Here is a 24,305-nt window from a genome sequence, read left to right as displayed (position 1 = left end):
TTCCTCATTTTGAATAACAATAATGAATGCTAATCATCATTTTGTAAACAATAACCAGGCTATTAATTTGTTCTTCCGGCCTCCATTTGGTAGCATTTATATCAATGGGAGAAATTCAAGATTGCTGCGATGATAAAGGTCTAAACCTTCAGAAAGAGTTATAGTCACAGCTGTAATCACTAATTCTGATACGGCCTCAGCAGATAATTAGTCTATACAAACTGTAGTCACACTTTTAAAGCTGTATTATTGAATTCAAACATTTTTACTTCAAAGTAAAAGGTCATGTCGAATACTAAAAAAATGTCCAATGTTGTACATAATGTTTTAAACAAAGTATCCCAAACTCTAAACCCCAAAGTAAATTTCTGTTTCATGCTATTGCTTTTGACGTTGTAATGACAAAATGTTACTAAATAAATGAACAGTTGTAGCAATGTCTAGGTGTTTTGTGATGATTAAACAGCAATAAATGGTCTCTAAAGGTTGAAAAATACACTTCAAGTTTGTTCAGTGTCATACAAACTTGCAAAGTGCAGCTACATGTACATGGCCTGGTGTCAGGTAAGGCTGATTAACCATGAGACCAAACAAGCAGAATAATCGTTCACATCACAGTGAATGTACGCCGTACTTCAAGGTTTTGAAAAATGCCAATCCAGGACAAATAACTACTCTGTGTTTCCCTGACTACCCGGGGAAACTCTCCATCTTATAAAGGCACTGGACTCTATTCGTAATTACTCAAAATAATTGTTGGCATATAAACTTACTTGGTAACGAGCAATGGAGAGCTGTTGATGGTATAAAACATTGTGCGAAATGGCTCCCTCTGAAGTAACGTAGTTTTTGAGAAAGAGGTTATTTCTCACTCAAATATTAAACGACTTCAGGCCTGAAGCCATTATTAGGCATCTAAAAGCACACAAATTTGTGCAACAAGGGTGTTTTTTCATTCTTTATTCTCTTGCGAATACGATGAACAATCGAATCCAAATTTTACCAGAGGTTGTTGTTTTATGCATACATGTATATTACACCAAGTGAGAATACTGATCTTTGACAATTACCAAAGGTGCCCAGTGCCTTTAAAGCCATGTAGAATGTACCACATTTCACTAGATACAGAAACACCGAGACGGGTTACATGTGAAGCTTTCTGTGAAGCCTTCGAGCTAATTTCCTCTCAATAGCTAGGTACCTGCTGGCCTGTAAAATTACGACAAACATGTCAGCGTTGACCCTTCCTCTGATCCATCAATGAGCAGAGTGGATAATTAAAAAACTCATCCATGCACAAAGAAACACAGTCGAAGGCGTTGTACCCAAGCTGCTTATCCGTAGTCTCCTACAAAATGAGATCATTGGATACTGAGAGGATACTGAGAGACAGTGTTGGTTCGAATCCTTGCCATGCAGGTTCTATAAACACAGTAGAAGGCCTTGTACCCAAGCTACTAATCCGCAGTCTCCTACAAAATGAGATCATTGGATACTGAGAATGTTGGCCAAGCTGCCTAGTTTCAAATTCAACAGTAGAGACAGTGTGGGTTCGAATCCTGACCATGCAGGTTCTACACACACAGTAGAAGGCGTTGTACCCATGCTACTAATCTGTAGTCTCCTACAAAATGAGATCATTGGATACTGAGAATGTTGGCCAAGCTGCCTAGTTTCAAAATTCAACGGTATTGATAGCGTGGGTTCGAATCCTGACCATGCGGGTTCTATAAACACAGTAGAAAGTGTAGTACCAATCAGTAGTCTCCTACAACATGCGATCGTTTGATACTGTTGACCAAACTGCCTAGTTTCAACGGGTTCGAATCCTGGTCATGCAGGTTCTATAACATAAACTCTTGTAACTGCTACATACTATGGACAGACCATAAAGATGACAACATGCGATCATTCGATACTGAGTGTTGGCCAAGCTGCCTAGTTTCAACGGTATTGACAGCGTGGGTTCGAACCCTAGCCATGTGGGTTCTATAAAAGAAACTCTTATAAATGCTACACAGTGAGGACAGACCATAAAGATGACAACACAAGATCATTCGATACTGTTGTTGGCCAAGCTGCCTTGTTTCCTTGGTAACAACAGCGTAAGTTCGAATCCTGACCATGCAGATTGTACATGTATAAAAGAAACTCCTATTGCTACACACTGTGGACAGTATACATGCTATCATTTGATACTGAGAGTGTGGGCCAAGCTGACTAGTTTCAACAGTAACGACAGCAGGGGTTTGAATCCTGGCCATGCAGATTCTATCAAACTAAAAGAAACTCTTATTGCTACACATTATGGACAGACCATAAAGATGACAAAATGCAATCATTTGATACCGAGAGTGGTGGCCAGGTTGCCTAGTTTCAATGGTAAACACAGGGGGATTCAAATCCTGGCCATGCTTTAAAAAACAATCAGAAAACAGGGTTTTGTTAAATTTTTCATAGTCATAGTTGCATGACCCAATATTCTAAGAATCTTTGTTTCCCTTTCTCAAACAAATTTTGACAGATGATGCTGTAACAAAACAATAAACCCACACAAACTTGTGCATTTGCCACGAACAAGGCACCAAATACATGTAACACGCAGAGTTATTTGCACACAGGCATGAGATAATGACTCAGGATCCTGACTAATCATATACATTGATACCTACGTAACAATGAATTGCCTCATGAATCTAAAAATCCAGCTGCTTATAATTTAAATCTAAATTTTTAGGTCAAACTAGCAAAAATTTGACCTAGCATCTTTAATTTAAAGACATTGGACACTGTTGGTAATTGTCAAAGACTAGTCTTCACACTTGGTGTATCTCAACATCCATACAATAACAAACCTGTGAAAATTTGAGCTCGATCGGTCATCGAAGTTGCGAGATATTAATGAAAGAAAAAACACCCTTGTCACACGAAGTTGTGTACGTTCAGATGCTTGATTTCGAGACCTCAAGTTCTAAACTTGAGGTCTCGAAATCAAATTCGTGGAAAATTACTTCTTTCACGAAAACTACGTCTCTTCAGAGGGAGTCGTTTCTCACAGTGTATTATACCATCAACCTCTCCCCATTACTCGTTACAAAGTGAGGTTTTATGCTGATAATTATTTTTAGTAATTACCAATAGTGTCCACTGCCTTTAAAGAAGACAACATTATATGACGATGACAGAAAGCAAACGCTTCAAACAGGAAATTGAAAAGGGAAATACAGAAATTGAGTTCCGCACTGCTTGTGGCATTAGAACAATTTCTTTCCTGATTAATTTATTTATAAGAACATTGGAAATATAATCTATTGTGCTGAAATTTCCAGGAATTATTGTGTTATTTATGGTTTGAGGCTAAGCTTTCAATTAAGCATAAAATGAATCCATACATCACACTCACATATTTATTTCATCAACTCTTTAGGGAAGAAACAGTTCAACAATTAAAATAGTTTCAAATTTGATTCAGACCTAAAATAGATATAGAAACTATTACCCAAGTGACATCGCGGAGCCCGTCATGGTTCATACAAATAAATAACAAATTAATTTTGTTCCACATATACTATTTATAAAATGAAGTTATATATAAAAAAAATTCATTATCACAAAACATTACAAATAATCATTCAATGATGATAATTTTTGCAGCGTTTAAGGACAGCGTCCTATTTGATTTCCACCGAGTGAGCTCAAAGTTATATATTTGGTTTGTGGTAACACCATGTGGGAATCTACTTGCCAGGTAGAGTTTGCTCTTAAGAGAACTGTCTTGCTATATATTCTACTACCGCTGAGTAGATTTTTGGAATTCGGGAGACTTTTCAGTTCTGAAAAGAACTTAGTAGATTTTTGGAATTCGGGAGACTTTTTAATTCTGAAAAGAACAGTCCTGGTGTTTAACTTCTACCTGGGCGGGAGGTAGAAAACCAAGCGGGACAACTACTCCGGCCTTTCAGTAACTTCACTACCACGAAATGAGTTCTTAATTGGTCTTAATGTTCTGACTAGCTTGCTTTAGGTATCGTCAGGAGACTGAGCTCAAAGTTATTTTACAACTTCTGCAATCACATGCGTATTTGAGTTATGCACAAACCTTTTTTTTTTCCATGACAGGTTTTTTTTTGGGTGATGTCAATTAAACTGAATGTCTATTTAAAGAAAAAAGGATAGCATTAAAGGAACACGTTGCCTTGGATCGGTCGAGTTGGTCTTTGAAAAGCGTTTGTAACCGTTTTTTATAAAATGCATATGGGTAGAAAGATGTTGTAAAAGTAGAATACAATGATTCACACAAACATGCCTCGAAATTGCGTGGTTTTCCTTTTACCTCGTCGACTAACACGTCGGCCATTTATGGGGGTCAAAATTTTGACTCCCATAAATGGCCGACCATGTTAGTTCGCACAGTAGAAGGAAAACCACGCAATTTCAAGGCAAACTTGTGTGGATCATTGTATTCTACTTTTAAAACATCTTTCCAACCATATGCATTTTATAAAAAACGGTTACAAACGCTTTTGTTTTGACCAACTCGTCCGATCCAAGGCAACGTGTTCCTTTAATCTCTGATTGCTTACAATTGTTTTATTTACTTATTTGTTTATTTTAATGCACATTAATGTATTCTCCTTTATACATTGTTTTGGGTGATGTCACAAAAACTGAATGTCTAGTTTAAAAAAAATAATTCATAGCATAAATCTCTGCTTGTTGACAATTTTTTATTTATTTATATATTTATTTGTTTGTTTGTTTATAAATTGTTCTAAAACGATGTTAATCAGCAAAAGAGTATATACTTTATACGTTTCATTCACCCTAATGGATTGGAAAACTTTCCTTGTCTCTTCTTTATCTAGATTCCAACGATGAGCATTCAGATTGGAGTCTAGAAATCGTTGTTGTGAACATCCTTTCCTTCCCTCAACCTCTCCAGCATCTTAAACATTGAAGTGCCTAGGCTCCATCTAGTCTACCCAAACGGACACCACCTCACACTCCCAAGAGAAGGACTAACTTTGTCTACCGCGTCCCAGTTTGCATGTGATTGCATCCATTTCAGGACTTAAATTCTCCAGTTTCTGTCAATGTACAAGTCTTGCCCTTATTTGATATTCAGGAAAAGCCTTTATTTCCACGGGTTTGTTTGAAGAGAAACGGCACGAGGGGTAAGGTGTTGACTTCAGCGGTATACTCAGCTAGCATCTGTCTAGACAACAGGATACAACGGTGGGGACCAGCCACCAATCTGCGACACTAGCGGCTAGAAGAAGAAGGAGGAGGCAATGTTGACATTGCTGTAGCATCTTCACAGTGTTATTTAATACCACAATGCTGGTGCTATGTAACGGAAATCTGATAACATGTAGGTTAAAGCATTATTTTGTTTGGCTACACATGAAGAGCAGAGTACGTCGACACAACCTTCATTTTCTTTGAAATGTAAGGAATAATTCCACCAGTTCCTTAAAAATCAAATGAAAATGTCTTATATTACAACCTTAACAGTGCTTTGCATGTTGAGCCACATACCCATTGGGGAATTGTTTATTTTTTTACAAATGTAGCTGTAGCTTTTTAGCTAAAGGTTGGCAGGTCAACATGAAAAACTAGGCCCTATGAAACTGAACACTTTCTCAATGCAATACTAACGATTGACAACAATTGACAAAGTGAAGTTGCAACATTCAAAACAGGGTATCAGACACCTATATGTACAGTTATGACAACCAAGAATTTGCATTGTGCCAAAATGAAAAATACAGAAAGTTTGATCACAACATCCTCATGCTCTGGAGACGAAACTCCCTAAAGTAATAGCAGGATGTTCATTTCTAAGTTTAGTGGACTCTTTACACCTCCAGTCTTAGAAGCTATGGTTTGATCATAAACGGAGCTGAGTCTTTTGTATTCACGTGGTGAGTTCACCTCCCATAAGCAAATCTCCAATCCAAGAGACTTAAAAAATGTGATATCTTTTTCAAAAATCGCAGTACTTCAAAGTAAAACGTTTCTCAAAATTCATTATACTATCCAAAGCTGCTGTGCTTTTTAACACCATTCATTTTCAGAGTCATTATCAAGTGATAAAAACCTGGACCTGTTAAAAGTCCATTAGCTAATGTATGTAAGGGAATCAGGTGGTCTATTTAGTGGTTTCTCTTACTGCCCTTTCACCTCCTGTGGACCCCAATTCGAATACTGCCTCAGACTAGGGCCTTGCATGTGAATTGGATGGGTTTATCCTGACGTTGAGTTTTCCTTCCACATCTAAAAACTATTCCTCTAGTTTTTACTATTTTGTGCTTTTGGGTGTGTAGTAATATTATAATATAAAATAATACAATAAAATAAAACAAGGTAGGTTACAGTATCTGATTCAGTTATTGTAGCAATTGTAGCTCTATAATTTTTACACGGAAAACATTAACAAGAAGGAAAAACAAAATGTTTCCACCTCATATTCCCAATCCTGTCTACATGTACTGGAAAGTTCAAAGACATTGCATCCCAGTGCGACCTGTGTATTTGGTTCAATCAGCTGAACAAAAACACTGCAAACTACCCATGGGCACAGATGCTTTTAAGGGAATAGGCCAACTGTGAGAGAGAGAAGGGGAAAAAAAGGAAAAAAGTAATTTTTCTGTAGAATCTATCGATACACTGAAATACAGGGCAAGACCCATCTACTTGAAGCATTCAAGGTGTACGTAAGTGTAACACTTCACAAGACAATAGCATCATATGGACTGTCGGGCAGCTACAAATGGAATTGCCATGGCAACCAGAATGTGGATGTTGAAATTTCCACGATACAACCAGGGATGGCTGCTTGGCCGTACATGGAAATGAAAGGCTCTTAAATATAACACAAATGCTCTTAACGTTATTTTTAGACCTATACAAAGGAGAAGTGGCTTGGATTTCTGTTTGCGCTCCCATGACATCTAAAGGTAAAATAAGCGTGTAAATACGACCCTGAGATATTATTCAGCATTTCAATTGTAAAGCTTAGAGGGAATGTACCTCATCGTCGATGAGTAAATTCATTTCCTCTTTGAGTTTTGGCTTTACACATTATACAACCAACATCCTGTGAATACTTAATCAAATTTGATGATCTTATTTCATGAGAGAGTAATGAAACATATTTTTTTGGGGGGCAAGGATTTAAGCATGTTCATACCTTATTTTGATAGAGACAATCAAAACAAGCATTGACGATTTGCAGGGTTTTCAAATGGAAATATTTCTTGGGAGGATTGGTGCTATTATGAGCTTTTATAATGACAGAGCTTTCAGATTGAAACAATCAATTTTTGTATAAACTTGTTAATTCTGGTCCTTAAAACGGGACAAAGGGCTATTGATCCTCAGAACTTGCTCTACTGTTGAATGGTATGAAATAATAATAATAATAATGTTAATAACAATTATTCATAAAGTGCCTTTTGGGAGTAATTGATCACCTACAGAACAAAGATGTGGACAAAATAGGGAGGCCACCAACATCAAGGCTAGATAGCTCAGAACTTTGGTAGAGCACTGGCACATTAACTGGAGGTTGCTGTTTCGAGCTCCCAACCCCCGCCACCACCTCAATCCCCAGCCCCTCAATTCCCCACCCCTACTCCCTCCATCTATCCCAGGGTCCGGATCAGACCCCACTATGCACACAAAGGGCCATTCATCATCCAAGAGACATCTGCCAACTGGCTACACATACCATCAATATGCATCAAATCAAGCAATGCACCAAGTTGGAAAGCCGTCCCCACAGGAATGAAATCTGACGCTCCAGACTTTCCACCAGATTTCATCAGTTTCCATCACAAATTGTTTGCGCACAAAATAAAATGACACTTTATTCCTCCCCTCTTGTTCAGCTTCTCAAGCCGTCACTCTGAATTCACTTAAAGGCAGTGGACACATTCGGTAATTGTCAAAGACCAGTCTTCTCACTTGGTGTATCTCAGCATATGCATAAAATAACAAACCTGTGAAAATTTAGACTCAATCGGTAATCGCAGTTGTGCAAGAGAATAATGAAAGAAAAAACACCCTTGTTTTTGTTGCACAAATTTGTGTGCTGGCAGATGCATAAATCAGGCTTCACCTCTGAAGTATTTTTATGTTTGAGTGTAAAATTACCTCTTTCTTAAAGGCAGTGGACACTATTGGTAATTGTCAAAGACTAGCCGTCACAGTTGGTGTATCTCAACATATGCATAAAAAAACTAACCTGTGAAATTTGAGCTCAATTGGTCATCGAAGTTGCGAGATAATAATGAAAGAGAACACCCTAGAGAACACACATGAAGTTGTGTGCGTTTAGATGGATGATTTCGAGACCTCAAGTTCTTAATCTGAGGTCTCGAAATCAAATTCGTTGAAAATGACTTCTTTCTCAAAAACTATGGCACTTCAGAGGGAGCCGTTTCTCACAATGTTTCATACCATCAACCTCTCCCCATTACTCGTCACCAAGAAAGGTTTTATGCTAATAATTATTTTGAGTACCTACCAATAGTGTCCACTGCCTTTAAACACTACACTACTTCAGAGGGAGCTGTTTCTCAAAATGTTTTATACTATCAACAGCTCTCCATTGCTCGTTACCAGGTAGGTTTTTACACTAAAAATTATTTTGAGTACACACCAATAGTGTCCGGTGCCTTTAATGTTTGTCTTGTAGGATGGTGAGAACGGAATAATCACGTTGGAAATACTCTGATTTCACTCATCAATCCCTCTCAGGGAACAATCCTACGAGACGTTAGTAACACACAGACAGGGAGAAAAACATTCATCAACCATGGCTGCCAGAACCTACTTCTGATGATGAACAAACTACATGTGTTGAACAAGTCACAAACGTCCTCATTTATGCACAAAATACAATGAGAAAAGCTGACGTTATGTTATCAGCATTCAGCTATAGCTCTATGGTTATCAGTAATATATATGTGGCAATGTATACCCTGACCTGCATGAACACAAATCTCTAATTTAAGTCACCTTATTCTGGTTGATTTAACTGTTTAAAGAAAAGTCTACATGTATGTAAATTTTTCAGGAACTAAGGAAGTTATGAACTTCCACTTTAATGCATTGAACGAAAAAAATCTGTAAATGATTAATTAAAGTAATCAATATTTAATTTTTCATTTTTCTTTCATTAATTATGGTTGTGAAGACGAGGACTCTCAGAAAAGCAAACTTAATCACTATACTAGCCAAGAACCCCATGGAGAGAAGACAAGGAAGGAAGTTTCAGTTTTAGACGAGGGAGGAAAACCCAAGAGAGTTATTCCAATGAAAACCCATACAGTCAAGTAGGGACTGAAAACCCAATCCACATAGTGCCCCCGGTGGGATTCAAACCAGGGTCCTAGAGGTGAAAGAAGATGAAAGATACCGCAACACCAACCCCACCACCCAAGATAATACAAATGGGGAGACCGATCTTTTTCACATGCTGCCCCTCGTCTATGGAACAAACTGCCTGCACTAGTAAAATCATCCGTTTCTTTGACCCAATTTAAAAAACAACTGAAAACACATCTTTTCAAACAGGCATTTGATTCAATGGTTTAATTATTGTTATTTTTGTTACCTTTTAAGATGTTTTTTCTTAAATATTGCATTTGTATTATTGTATTCTATACCACATGTTCTAGATTTCTCTCAACTTAAGTTTACATTTAAATTTTTGTTGTTGTTATTGTATATTAATTAATGCTATTGCTTGTATTTTAGCGCCATGAGCACTTCTGTGGATTTGTGCGCTTTATAAGTTTTCATTATTATTATTATAAATGAGTTTTTGTTCGGACCCACAAAATGTGCTTACCGTACCTGCTGTCGATTTCACCAACATCTTCTTAACTTAAGATTAATCTTAGGACTTAGGACGAGTCCCAACCCTGCACTGTAGCATGCAGACCTTAAGATTAATACTAAGTTAGGACACTCGTCCTAACTCGAGATAGGATTAATCCTAGCGTTTCGTGAAATCGGTTGCAGGACTGGAATTACATGGCAGCCACGGTGGCCACGGCCTGAGTTGCACTAATGTTGGTCTTGGCCTTGGTGCCCCTTAAAAAGTTTCCCATAGACTTGACACCACTTTTTTTTTCAATGGAAGTGCCATTTGCAAACGGGCTAACGCTACAGAAAAGGACCTATTGCCCCAAAGAGTGGAAGTTCTGGGCTGATGAAGCATCATGAGCTCATTAGATAGCAGTCCGGTGTGTGCTGAGGTGTATGGGTGGATGAGGTTGATGAGGTATGCCAATGTGCACATCAAAGAAAATAGCGATCCAGCCAAGGGCAATAACATGACAATCTTACTGACACCTTGACTGTGTTTTGACAACCCATCGCCCTATAAAACCATCACAGTGTAAACAAAAAACAGCTAGCAAGAGATTTCTACATACACCAAGATAATGTGAATTCATCTGGAACATTTCAAGAAGCTTCCAGGCAGTCGGCTCATTGCTATTAGAATGTCATCGCCTGAATGACGGCCCTGCTTTGAGATGGTTTGAGTGGCCTTAAAGATAAGGTATGGTGTAAACAATTATAAATGCTGTATATATACGCAGAAAGCTTTTAAATTCAAGCTGAAAATATGCTTACCTAAGCATAAAGGCTGTGCTGACACTAAATCATTCGGGGAAAAATTCTGACTGAATTTCTGTAAAGGTACAACATTTTATTTCAGCCTATTGTAATTGTCCTTGGCAGGCCAGGCCAGGAGCAGGCCTCGAAAGAACCCACGACACCCATAGCAATTGCCGTGGTGCCCAATGCTTTGGCTGTGGTGCCCTCTGCAAGGTTTCAACACAAACTTACTTTTTCTCTTACCAGAGGAAAATTTCTGTGCCCCCTTCAAGAGCAAATATCAAAGCCTGCAACAGACATTTAAATACATGTACAGTACTTAATGCACTGCCTGTGCATAAAATCTTCTTGTTTTTTCCCCTCAAAATTGTGAGCAAATCCAGGTACTTTATTACAAAATTTAAATGAGAGTCCTCTCAGGCCCTATTTACATGGCAGCAATTTAACACAGGTCCCTTGCTTAATTTCAGCACGGTCGTAAAATCTTGCAATGTTTGACAAGATTTTACAAGGGACCTTTTGGACAGTACAACAATTTCTGTTCTTCCACACAAAGTACATTATTTGTCAAATTTTACAGCCATGATACAATTTATCAAGGGACCCATACTAAATTGCTCCTGTGTGAAAGGGGCTTGGATGAAGCCACAACTTGACTGATTGACAAAGAAATTCCAACCACTGGAAAGAACGATTCCAATGTACCCCCAGCCTAGACTGGTCCCCTGTAGACAGGTGTTCGCTTTTCAGAACCAGTGATTTCATTGGATATATTGAGTGCATTGGATAAACGTGCAGAGACGTAAGCTTTCTATATCTGTGTTTCGATTGGTCCGAGGTGATTTTTGGCAGTTCGCCATGTACATTGTTACATGAATGTAGGTGAAAGGTAAAGATGGACTGGGATTGACCTAGGGTCGGGGCCACTCCCCGACGTAATTCACAAGCCTCGAAGTGTGACGTCAGATGTTCAGGCTACCCCCTAGCCAGTCCATCCTCAGACCTCAGTGGGGACCTACAAAGCTCAGAGGGGGTAAATCCCCCCTTCAGACGTACTTTGTAAAAGAAAAACAATTTCAAGTTCCACATATACGCATAGGCTACGTATCAATTGCAGTCGGCATAATGCAATACCTTGGTTACCTACTTGAGTGTTGATGGGCTCAGCCAGGCATGAAGGTGATTAGGGTACTGATTGGAAAGGCTGTTAGGTGCAGTGATGGATGGGGGCAGGGAAATTGTCTTCAACTTATGTACAGTGTGTCCTGAAGGCTGAGACTAATCAGAGTTAACAAGGCACGTCTGAGGTTACCTGAAGTAAACACCTTACTTTGTTGATAATTTTGTTATTTTGCTAGCCATCCTCTAAAATACAATGCAGTCTATACCGATAAGGAGAACAAGTTTAAGAAAACACAAAAGGAGGTTTAAAGGCAGAGTGACTATAACAACTTACTCAAAAGCATTCAAGCTGTTAATAAGGCTAAAAACCAACCTTTTTATTGCCCTTTTCTGAACGACCACAAAAATCTGAAATCCACAGTCAGTTTTTATTCTTTTTGTTAGATTTTTCTTCAACTTATGTAAGTATAGTGTGTCGGGATTAATCAGAGTTAACAAGGCACATACATCCGTGGGAGGGTCTGAGGTTACGTTCAGTAAACACCTCACTTTATTTTTTGTTTGTTTTTGCTCGCAAATGTTTTTTTCGATAATAGGAGCTAACCATCCTCTAAAACCAATGTAGTCTATACAACTAAAAGGAGAACAACATTTTAGAAAACACCAGGGAGGTTTAAAAGCAGGGTATACCTTTGGTAATTATGCCATAAATTAATGAAGATGACACCTCAATCCGTAAGAAGCACTCACCCTGTTGATAATGTATAACATTTCCAGAAATAATTCCCTTTAATGGAATGCGGTTTTAGAGTGAGAGATTCAAACACATTTCAATCTGACAAAATAGGTTTACGTGTAAGCGCCGCATCGCCTAAAATGCACACTTCTCTGAATAACACGCGATGACATTGACCACCAAAATGGTGCATCCAAGATTATTCTGATGATGACGTCAGGTGAATTGGGTCAATAGGATTAAAACAATCGAACAGTTCCATAAACCAAAGGTATATTTGGCCTTTCAAATACTCCACCACCCCTAGGTTCAGAAGACCTTGATCAAAGTTTTCTGTCTCTCCTTCGCTCTATTTCGGTCTGCTTGCAATTTTAAGGCTTTCCTAAACACTTCAAGCGTAAATTTTACACCCGTGCGGCCATCGCTTGTCAGCGCGTATAAACCATCTTTTAAGGGTTGCACAAATTCAGGCGTGGATTTTAAGGGTTCCAAAAAGTCTTGATAAATTGGGCATTCATGTCCCAGAATTTTGATTTTGTTTCAATAATATTTAACAAAATATTTATACTAATTAAACAAATCAAAACTCATTTCACATAAATTGTGACAAGTATTTTCGGGTATTTCAAAAATTTAATTTCAAAAAACCAAGATTTGATTTCAGAAAAAAATATATGTTCTTCGTTTGATGTATCTTCGTTTTGATAAGCACGAGACTAACACTTACACACCAGTCTATATAAACACAGTGAAGCAGAAAATGCAGTCTGTCAGTCCATCCCCCTGTCTGTCTGTCTGTATCCCGCCATTTACTTACTTTGAGTTTAGCTGCCTGTATTTGTTTGATGACTACTCTATCAGCGAGTAGAAGTACCCTTGTGACAGCAGAGAGTAGGCCCCTGGCAGCCCGCACCATGGCGCTCTTGTCCGCTGGGCTCATGACTTGACCGGACTCATCGTAGGTGATGTCTGTCAACTTAGCGATGTTTTCACCTGATATCAACAGTGTCAGAAAGCATGTAATAGTTATGGGATTTGATTTGAGGCATTGCATGGTCAGGTATCAATGTGTAGTTGGTTTACAGCAACACTGTGTGTAATCTACTTGCTGGGTAGAATATATTCTTTTGAGATTATGTCTTGCTGCATATTCTGGAAAACTAAGGAATAAAATGCATTTCATTAATTTGGTCTAACTGGAACACTTTTAAATATTAACCACCCCCCTCTCAACTGTGTGGCCTCTTCCCATAGGCATAAGGCCTATCATTGAATGTTAAGCTAAAAACAACAAAAATTATTAATTCATGTTGGCAATGGTGAGAATATTTTTATGACTTGAAAGATGGATGTTCCACTCAGTGAGGCAAAGCCGAGTTGCAACGAATGAAAATATTCTCTCCATTGCACGAATGCAAACATTCATTATTTGTTTTATAACAACATCCACTTAGAACTTTGTAATTTTGCAAGATTGTGTGGGGCATCCACTATTATGACTGTGAGGTCGTTTTGTTGCCATGAGCAAGTTCGAGTGTGAACATTTAGTCGACCCATGATTGACCACTGACCAGCATCATACATGTGCACTCAATTAAACAACTCATTTGAAAGTCTAGTCAACCGTCGTTGGGAACACTCCATTGGCTTCCTCATTTTCGCTGATCAGTGATGGTGTCACTGGTTCCCCTCTACACTTTACACATGTTAGCATGGAACAGGCTATCGGCACCATGGTCCTGATGCTGGTTCCAAATGGTCGACCACGGTAGTCAACCAATGGTCAACCAGCCTGGGCTTGAGTCAAAACAGTCAACCTTTAGTTAACCACAAACACACTCGAACTTGCTCTTTGCTGGGTACTTCGCTTGCATGCTCGTGCATGGTCTTACATCTAAAAGTTAAAAAAAAGGTGGGACGAAAATGCTTGGTGAATAAAACCAAAATGACACTGACCATGGTTTGTAAAATAAATGCTGCATGACAAAAAATCCTCCTATCAAATTACAGTGGGCTGAAGTTCACTATATTGATGTACTATGTGACAATAAACTTGTCACAGCACTTTTTAACAGGCAACTTATAATTATCACTCAAATTCCCTTCTTGTCCTTAAAGGCACAGGGGTGGATTTCACAAAGAGTTAGGACTAATCTTATCTCGAGTTAGGACCAGTTACTCGTCCTAACTTAGGACTATCCATGCAATTTGTATATCTCCTAGCTCTTTGTGAAATCGACCCCTGGACACTATATGTGTTAGTAATTACTCAAAATAATTGTTAGCATAAAAAAAAACTTACTTAGTAAAGAGCAATGGAGAAATGTTAATAGTTTAACACACTGTGGAAACAACTCCTTCTGAAGTAACATAGTTTTTGAGAAAGAGGTTATTTCTCACTCAAATAATTAAGAAGTTCAGGTCTGAAAACTTTTGTTAGGCATCTGAAAGCATACACATTTGTGCAACAAGGGTGCTTTTATTCCCTTGCAAATTCGATGACCAATTGAGTCCAAAGGTTCACAGATTTGTTATTTTATGCATGTGAGATACACTAAGTGAGAATACTGGTCTTTGGCGATTACCAAAGGTGTCCAGTGCCTTTATTAACCCTAATCAATACCTGTTCGGTCATTTATTTTGTCATTTGGATCAACAAACAAACTAATTACATCATGTTTACTTGGTCAGTTGGTCAGGGCAATCTATCAACATCTCACCTATTAAAATATATGTTTTTAATTGCAATGTGTACACACTGCACAGGGACTTACAGGTACACAAGATTTTATCAGCTGATTGAACAAACTCATTACAGTACATTTTGGTCAAGGTTCAGCCGAATGATGTGTCACATAATGTATTTCCTTATAATATTGAACATGTACACAGTATGTAATTAAGAGTGTCTGTCTGCTGAGTGTGAGACACACTCTGTATGATATCGATCATTGAGGGAATCAATATCGGAAAACTACCACAGTCAGAACGTTACTGCCGAGCAGTAGCATTGTCATGCCATCCATGGTGTTAGAAGTGGATGTTGTGTCATGTGCCGGTACACAGGTGCCGGTACACAGGTCTGAACTGTGTACTCGAGAAAGGTCTGACAAACACTAGCAATAGAAAACTAGGACGGGGGCATGAGAGGGAATTTTAGAAAAAAGGTTTCTGCAAGACTAAAGCCAGGATGATACTTCCTGCGAATGCGAAAGGCGAAGCGAATGTCGACATCACAAAATTTGCAATGAATTTCGCACCAGTTCAGCTTTGTTCAACTCACTTATGAATGGCGCTGCAAAAGGATAGTTGTGACGTCAAACTCACCTCAAATTCACTTCGCATTCGTATTCACAGGAAGTATGAACTAGGCTTAAGGCTGTATCCAAATTGGCGGCTGCGGTTACAGCTATGACCGTTGCTAAGGGTATTGCTAAGAACCTCTTGTACTTCAACGCATGATGACACGACCATAGTCATAGCTGTAGCCGCCAATTCGAACACGGACTCAGAGAAAATGTGGAAGGAATCAAGCTGATGTTGGACTATCAGTCAGACCAATGGATGCTGTGCAAGAATAAGATTGCGTCCCAAATTGCACTTGTGCATTTTTTGAAATCACCATGTTTATGTTCTCTTTCCAGGCCTGATACTTCACTGAGACAACGAAGGCGATTGCCTCCATGTCCCCTGGTCATTGCCTTGGTGCCCTTGAAATGTAGGATGCCCTTTACTAAGATAAAATGCATTGGTGCCCTAGCCCTTTCAAAAACGAAGCATGCTGTACAGGCCTGTCTTACTAATAGTAAATGTATGTTACAAGTACAATATGTACATTTCACAGTCCAGAGCAAAAAGTGCTTAAAACCACAACTAAAACATAATTCTGACATTGCTAAATGCTATGTTCACATCAGCACATTGTGCGTGTGTCTTATCTGCCATAACCTTAGACTCAGCCTCAACAACACCATTGCAGCCTTAGTCGCTGCCACAGCTATAGCCACAGAAAATCAAGCCACAGCCAATGTCACAGCTGCAGCCAGCAGCAAGTCACTGTCACAGCCACAGCAACAGCAAGTTCCCACTACAGCCACAGCAACTAACTCCACAGTCATAACAACTAACTGAACAGCCACATCTGCAGCAAAAGCAAGTTACTACAGCCACAGCCACAGCAAGTTCCCACTACAGCCACAGCAACTAACTTCACAGTAATAGCAACTAACTGCACAGTCATAGCAACTAACTGTCACAGCCACAGCTGCAGCAAAAGCAAGTTACTACAGCCACAGCCAGTAGCAAGTAACCGCCACAGCCACAGCAAGTTCCCACTACAGCCACAGCAACTAACTGCACAGTCATAGCAACTAACTGCACAGTCATAGCAACTAACTGTCACAGCCACAGCTGCAGCAAAAGCAAGTTACTACAGCCACAGCCAGCAGCAAGTCACTGCTACAGCCACAGCAAGTAACCGCCACAACCACAGCAGTCATAGCTTAACCAAAGTCATAGCCACAGCTACAGCTGCGGCCTCAACAACAACCACATCCGCAAACTGAGACACATTTGTCACCAATGGCCAAAGACATTGGAAAATCAAATAATCTACCCCCTAGTCCACTCAGATCAATGAAAGGGTTCCGGAATGACGACGCAAATTAAAACAAATTCTCAATTCTTTCTCAACTCTTTGACTGACATGGAAACTCACACCTCCTCCGCAATCGCATTTTTACTTTTCAGGAAAACCTGAGCTGGAATCATCCCAGCTGCGGCCAGTGTAAACAGCGCCAGACATACCAGTCAATAGTTTGCTCTGTTAATCAAGTTATGTACTCCCATTAAACATACACTATTGTACAGTCCATGAGTTGAATTGCTCTCCAGTATCAATGTGTTGTATCTACTGCTTGAGAATTTGACAGATGAATTGTATGTATTAAAGGAGCCTTGTAAAGCCGCTTTCACTATTTCAGTTTGTTCTAAATACTAGAGAATTCTTCAAAGAGATTTTGATTTTCTTCTCAACATTTTTTTGGCCTAGCGGTTAAGAGCCCTGGGGTGGATTTCACAAAGGTAGTCCTAATTTAGGACTAGTCCTAGGCAATGCTAAGAGATAGGACCAGTCTTAAGTTAGGATGAGTTACTGGTCCTAACTTAGGACCAGTCCTATCTCTTAGCATTGCCTAGGACTAGTCCTAAGTTAGGACTACCTTTGTGAAATCGACCCCTGGAAACAAGCTCCGCTGTTACTGATCAGCAGAGTGTGGATTCGAGTCCCAATTGTGATACCTGTGTCCTTAAAGCCATTGGACACTTTCGGTAAACAGTATTGTCCAAAGGCCCACACTTCGTGTATCACAACTTATAATATAAAATAACAAACCTGTGAAAATTTAGGCTCATTCGGTCATCAGAGTCAGGAGAAAATAAGGGGAAAACTCACCCTTATTTTTACTTTAAAAACTTACGTGTCCTTGGTAACGAGCAATGGAGAGCTGTTAATAGTATAAAACGTTGTGAGAAATTACTCCTTTGAAGTAACATAGTTTTTGAGAAAGTTGTAGTAAGGAATCTGAAAGAACACAAATTTGTGCAACAAGGGTGTTTTTTCTTTCATTTTTCTCTTGCAAATTCGATGACCAATTGAGTCCAAATTTTCACAGATGTTGTTATTGTATGCGTATGTTGGGACACACCAAATGAGAATACTGGGCTTTGACAACTGCCAAATGTTTCCAGTTCCTTTAAGACCAGTTGAAACAAGATCCTGTAAATTTACCAATGTGCGCCATCTGCTCTGGCAAATGCAACTAGAGTCAGGAGCTGTTGGATCTGTCACATGTGCTTTAGTTGTGGCGTCCTACGTCTCCACAGATGACAGTTTCTGTTACAAACACGATCACAAAACCCAGCAGAACCTTTGAAACTCTTAGTCCGTCAGTATGCAACTGTCACACCAACCAACCAACTGTAACCAGGCATTGAGCTTCAGTCTTTTAAAGTTTAAAGTAAGGCAGTTTATTCTTTACTGGTAGTGTCCATGCGGAAAATGAGGAAAGTTTATATGATTTTGATATTGCAATCTGGTGCATTTACTTTACGGAGGCGACAAGTGATTGTCACCATGCCCCTTAGTCCATAGCCTTGGTGCCCTTTGAAATGTTCCAGTAGAAATTTAGACTTCCTTAAAGTAGAAACTGCCCTGCCCTTACAATATGTACAAGAACAAGTATCATGCCTGAATCATAATACAGGCCTTGAACTTTGCTCTTGAAGGGGCACAGCAACTGTAAGGTAAGGAGCACTTGTACGAGGACAGTTTAAATTTGTATTGCAACTTTGCAAAGGGCACCACAGCAAAAGCACAGGGCATCACGGTAACTGCTGTGGGTGACATGGGTTAATTCAAGTGCTAGTAATAAATTGGATGAAATGATAAGCCAGGATGGTACGAAATGTTTAGTTTTTAGTTTTGATTTTTTCAAGATGGCCGCCTCTAGATTTTAGATTCAAACTTTTTAAAACCCAATAGGTGAATTACATGCCAAAACAGTTACTCTGGCACACTTAACAGATGGTTGCAGTTTTTAACATTGTGTCGGGGTCATAGGTGAGGTTTTTAACAGCATCATGTGTTAATATCTTTGGGTAGTGTTGGTTCTGAAAAGAACCGGTGGTTGACAACGCAACTCAACAACTATCCAACCAAGGAGAAAATGCCTTGGTGCCCTTGCCCTTTCAAAAACAAAGCACACAGGCCTGCCTGCACCCAATCCAAACCGTGCACTCTTATAGTGTCCACCATATTTCAAAAAGGCTAATGATATTTCCAATTCCTCCCTTCTAACCGTCGTCTGAAGCATTTTAAAGGTAGTAAGCGGTTCATAGATAGTTTTTATCCTCATGCTGTTCGTGCTTTTAATGATAACTAGTTTGTTTTCTGCTTTTTGTAGCTTATATAGGCCTATTTGTATATATTCATATTTTTGTATTTTCTTCGCAATGTTTTTAAATGTATTTTGTGATTGTTTATCTAGAGAGCTCGAGGTACACTACAATTTCCGATGTTTTAGGTTTTTAACTTTTTAACGTTGGCTGAATAAATAATTCTAATCTAAGAACGTGGAAAGGTTATGATAACATGAAAATACTGTACCAGCAAGCCTAGCCTCCCTACAAGCGTCGAACATGTCGGCTTTAATGTCGGCATTGTTGTCCCCGATCGCTTCCCCAACAGAGACAAACCTCTCGATTGCTAGGTTGACTGCTTGGCCGACGCGCTCGATTGCTTTGCAAGTCTTCTCGGACTTCTTGCCGACTTTCTCTCGATGATTGACAAGCGTGGTGATCTGAGTCAAGAGAGAGGAGAGAGAGAGAGTGTCAGTGAGAGAGGAAATAAACAAAGATGGTTACGGAAGACTTTCTTTAGCTTTAAGAGCTTGAGTTTACACATTGTCACAAGGCCGTGTCAGCCACGGAAACCTAAGTTCACAAACAAAGATGGTTACGGAAGACTTTCTTTAGCTTTAAGAGCTTGAGTTTACACATTGTCACAAGGCCATGTCAGCCAGGGGAAACCTAAATTCACAAGGGGAAGCTTAAGGGCATGTTGAGACAGGGCTATGTCCAAGCAACAAGTTTCAGGCAATCTCCAAGACGAACAAAAATCCACTGTGTTTATTTGAATATAATTGACTCGGGACAGAAAGATGGTGTTAGAAAAATGGCTGTTGTACAACCAAAGTGTTCCTTTGTGCATGCAATGCTGTTGGTTGCCTCCAAGTTTCCTATAAAAATTGCCCTGTGTGATATGGCCTTGTAGTTCACAAGGGGAACTCCACAAATTCCTGTCAGGCAGGGAACTGTCTAGAAATAGATGCCTCTATAAAATGCATACCCTGAACTCTAGGAAATGACCTGTGTACTCACAATATTGCCCATTGAAATAGAAGGTAAAAATCAACTGAAGAAAACATATAGCTCTAAGCTGCTGATATTTGGCTTATAGGCCCTTGAAATACAGGCACTACACTTCAGTCATTGAAGTACAGACATGTTTACAATAGAGCGACTCTGTGGGCTTTCCCCAGGTGTTGATCCCTTTTCTTAAACACTTCAAACGAGAAACATCGAAAGGGTGCACCCCAAACTGTCAAATACCCAACAAGTGCAGTTCCTAGTTAAAACTCACCCCCACCAACATGCATAATGTCTATCTCGTGAGCACATGTATCATACTTTCCTGCTGATAGGCGCATCTTAGCTGACATTCAAAGGACCAAAAATATCAATGTGCCGTCTTATGTATCTCTCGATGTGCCTTATCTGAATTTGACCATTGACCGAGTTCATTTTGACGATCACTCCATGAAATCTTACTTTATACTGTAAACAATACCTGCACTAACATTCATGTTGCGCTTTGCATGACAAAGAGCCTGTTACTAGAAGGCTAAAATGCTTGTTCTGTGCTCTTGGGGTACAGCGCCCTATTCGCGGCACCTTACGTATTGACCCCCTGCATGTCACACGCAGGGACTGTCGCACGCTCACCATTTTGGTTGGCAGTTATGTTTGCGTGTAAACTCCACGCCGTCAAAAAATGCACACTTCACTGATTAACGCACAGGGACATTGCCCACCAGTATGGCGCATCCAAGATTATTCTATATAATGTCAGGTGAATTTGGTCAATAGGCAGGAAATTATAGTACAAAAGTGCTGTAATACAGAAAATTTTGCCAAGTGGCAGCGCTATGGGATGGGAGGAGGAGGGGTAACATGCAGTTTCATGTAGGCTTTAGTTTCATGTAGGACATTACATGTACATGTATACGTACTATGTTCACTCAGTTAAAACAAATGCACAGAATCATGCACAAGATATCATATTTAAAAAACACTCAAGTAAGGCCGCACTTCACACTGAATTTTTCAATCCCTTGCACTTTTCCCACTTCACATTTTTACACTTGAGTCAAACCCGTTGTTCAAACAGTCCAAGAGCATAACAAACATATCAATGGTGACCAAATCAAATCTTATCCTGTAATATGTAGGAGGTGTTGAAAGAGTGGGCTTCAACCAAGAAAACTTGAACAAGATGAAGGTAAGATACAAGGTTCAACAGTACAAATACATGTTACAATAATAATAGTGGCTTCTTATAAAGCGCGCATATCCGTCAGTCAGTAACGTTTTAGAGGCAGTGTACACTATTTGTAATTACTCAAAATAATTTTTAGCATAAAAACTTTCTTGGTAACAAGCAATGGAGAGCTGTTCATAGTATAAAACATTTTGAGAAACGGCACCCTCTGAAGTAACGTTGTTTTCTAGAAAGAAGTAATTTCTCACGTATTTTATTTCGAGACCTCAAAATTAGATTTTGAGGTCCCGAAATTTTATTTAGAGACCTCAAGATTAGATTTTGAGGTCCCGAAATCAAGCCTCTGAAAGCACACAACTTTGTGTGACAAGGGTGTTTTTTCTTCCATTATTATCTCGCAACTTTGACGAACAATTGAGTTCAAATTTTCACAGGTTTGTTATTTTGTGCAAACGTGAGATACACCAAGAGAGAAGAGAGGTCTGTGACAATTACCAAAAGTGTCCAGTGTCTTTCACATACAGCATTTTCCTACAAAGTTTGAATTATGAGACCTACTCCTTTTACATACATGTAGCACAATGTAATGGTTTGCTGTGGGTGCTGTGTGGCAATACGCAGCCAATCAAACCAGGAACACCGGGGCGAACCCTTTCTCTTTTCGATAAGTGCATCGGGTTCTTTTATGTGCGTTACACAACATACGGGACCAACGGCTTTACAACCCATCTGGAGCATCATGGTCAAGTCTCTTGTTTAAGGATACAGGTGTCACGACTGGGATTCGAACCCACACTCAGCTGATCAGAAACACCAGAGTTTAAATCCAGTTCTCTTAACCGCTTGGCCATGACACATCACATGTACAGTACAGCAGTGATATGTGGTACTGTGTACATGTATAGTAACTGATGAACAGTACGAGGACATTTATTTCATAAAAGGGCACACTTCATGTAACTGGAACATTTTTCAAGGCGACGCGACCAAGGTAAACCTCACCTTCCCTCACAACAATCCCTCTCACAGACTCTTTCCTTATACCTTCTTAAACCTCGCGAGTTGACTCTTCAAAAACGTAGACCCCCTACTCATCCACAATTGCATCAACCCATCCGTGTCAACCCTTAATTAATTATGCATGCATGAAGCTCTTCACTCCGAAACACTGGACAAACAAGGTGTTGTTTTTTTCTTGGGATAGTGGCATCTTCAAAAGCTTTTTAAGAACATTACAACGGGGGGGGGGGGGGGGGGGGAGTTATGGCGGATCTGCTCAAGATGTGAGAAGAGGGTAATAAGATGACCATTCCACTGAATGATCAGATCCAGGTCATGCAGTAACTGATGGGGGAACTCCAAGGAGGTCTTCAAAAGGGGCATTCAAGCTCAGCTATGAGTCAACGCACTGTTGTTGTTTTTTCAGCTTAGCAGGGTAGATTTAGATTCAGGGAGAAAAAACAATTTTTTTTTAAAAGGCATTGAAATCCCAATTTTATAAGGGTTATGTTATAATCCAGTTTAGAAAGTTTTCATCCTCAAATTAAATGTTTTTTAAAAATGCGAACACTGTTTACAGAATTTAAAGACAGGAAAATCTACTGCTGTATTTCAGGGTTCTCTCAATGCACAATCTAGCGTATCGGGTGTACAAATGTACACATTTTTCCGCCATACATTTTAGAATGCTCCAGATTACACAGGAGGGTTTTTAAAACCAAAATAAACACCAAGCAATCCAAGTAAAAACATTCTGAAAGTGTTTGTTTTGCAGCTAAACATTCACGAATTCGGGTCAAGAATGCCCAACAGTGTATGACAAATTCCTGTGGGCTGGATTTTGAATATTTCCATTTGTATCCATGAACAATAACATTTAAAAAAACTTTGTACAAATAAAACCCAGATACATGAATAGTGAATTCCTTCAAAAGTTGGAAGGATGATCCCTGAAACAGCAGGACAGATAATGAATGCTTTCAATTTCTATTTCAGGATACGGAGAAAATTGGGGCTACTTCACAAGGAGTCTAATTCAACAAGAATTGAATGCACTAAGTGAAAGCCATTATGGTGTGTGAGCTAGAGGCGCTTCCCATACATGGACATGTGTACATGTATAGATGTGTCAAACCCTGAAAAATAACAGCGCCGCTGTTGAAGTTAAAGACAACTATTGGTAATTGTCAAAGACCAGTCTTCTCACTTGGTGTATATCAACATATTGCATAAAATAACAAACCTGTGAAAATTTGAGCCCAATCGCTCGTCAAAGTTGCGAGATAATAATGAAAGAAAAAAACACCCTTGTCACACGAAGTTGTGTGCTTTCATATGCTTGATTTCGAGACCTCAAATTCTAAACTTGAGGTCTCAAAATCAAATTCGTGGAAAATTACTTCTTTCTCAAAAACTACATTACTTCAGAGGGAGCCGTTGCTCACACTGTTTTATACTGTCAACCTCTCCCCATTACTTGTTACCAAGTGAGGTTTTTCGCTGATAATTATTTTGAGTAATTACCAATAGTGTCCACTGCCTTTAAAACCACTGAGCACTCATCATTTCAGCTATCCAACACAATCACAAAACCATGTTCCTACTATGAGCTCAGTTACCTTAACAAACTCCCTCAGTTTAAGTTTGCACCCCTCAGCCCAGGAGTATTGTACAATAACTGCCTGTGAATGTCCA

The 24,305-nt window shown here is 39.3% G+C and overlaps 1 protein-coding gene across 4 annotated transcripts in view; it reads right to left on the bottom strand.

Annotated features, from left to right (window-relative positions):
- The window catches only part of LOC139939818 (alpha-catulin-like), a 109,002-nt gene that overhangs the window by 54,857 nt on the left and 29,840 nt on the right, over positions 1–24,305 (bottom strand). For all 4 annotated transcript variants that reach the window (XM_071935950.1, XM_071935951.1, XM_071935953.1 and 1 more), the window contains exons 2-3: positions 19,659–19,851; positions 13,311–13,486 (exon numbers count right to left, since the gene is read on the bottom strand). In XM_071935950.1, the coding sequence (XP_071792051.1) occupies positions 13,311–13,486; positions 19,659–19,851 (369 nt within the window). The remainder of the gene's footprint in view (positions 1–13,310; positions 13,487–19,658; positions 19,852–24,305) is intronic.

The sequence above is a fragment of the Asterias amurensis genome, chromosome 7 (assembly GCF_032118995.1).
Source record: "Asterias amurensis chromosome 7, ASM3211899v1".
NCBI classification, from domain to species: Eukaryota; Metazoa; Echinodermata; class Asteroidea; order Forcipulatida; family Asteriidae; genus Asterias; species Asterias amurensis.
Note: the sequence above shows the minus strand (reverse complement) of the source record. Positions and strands in the feature narration are given on the sequence as shown.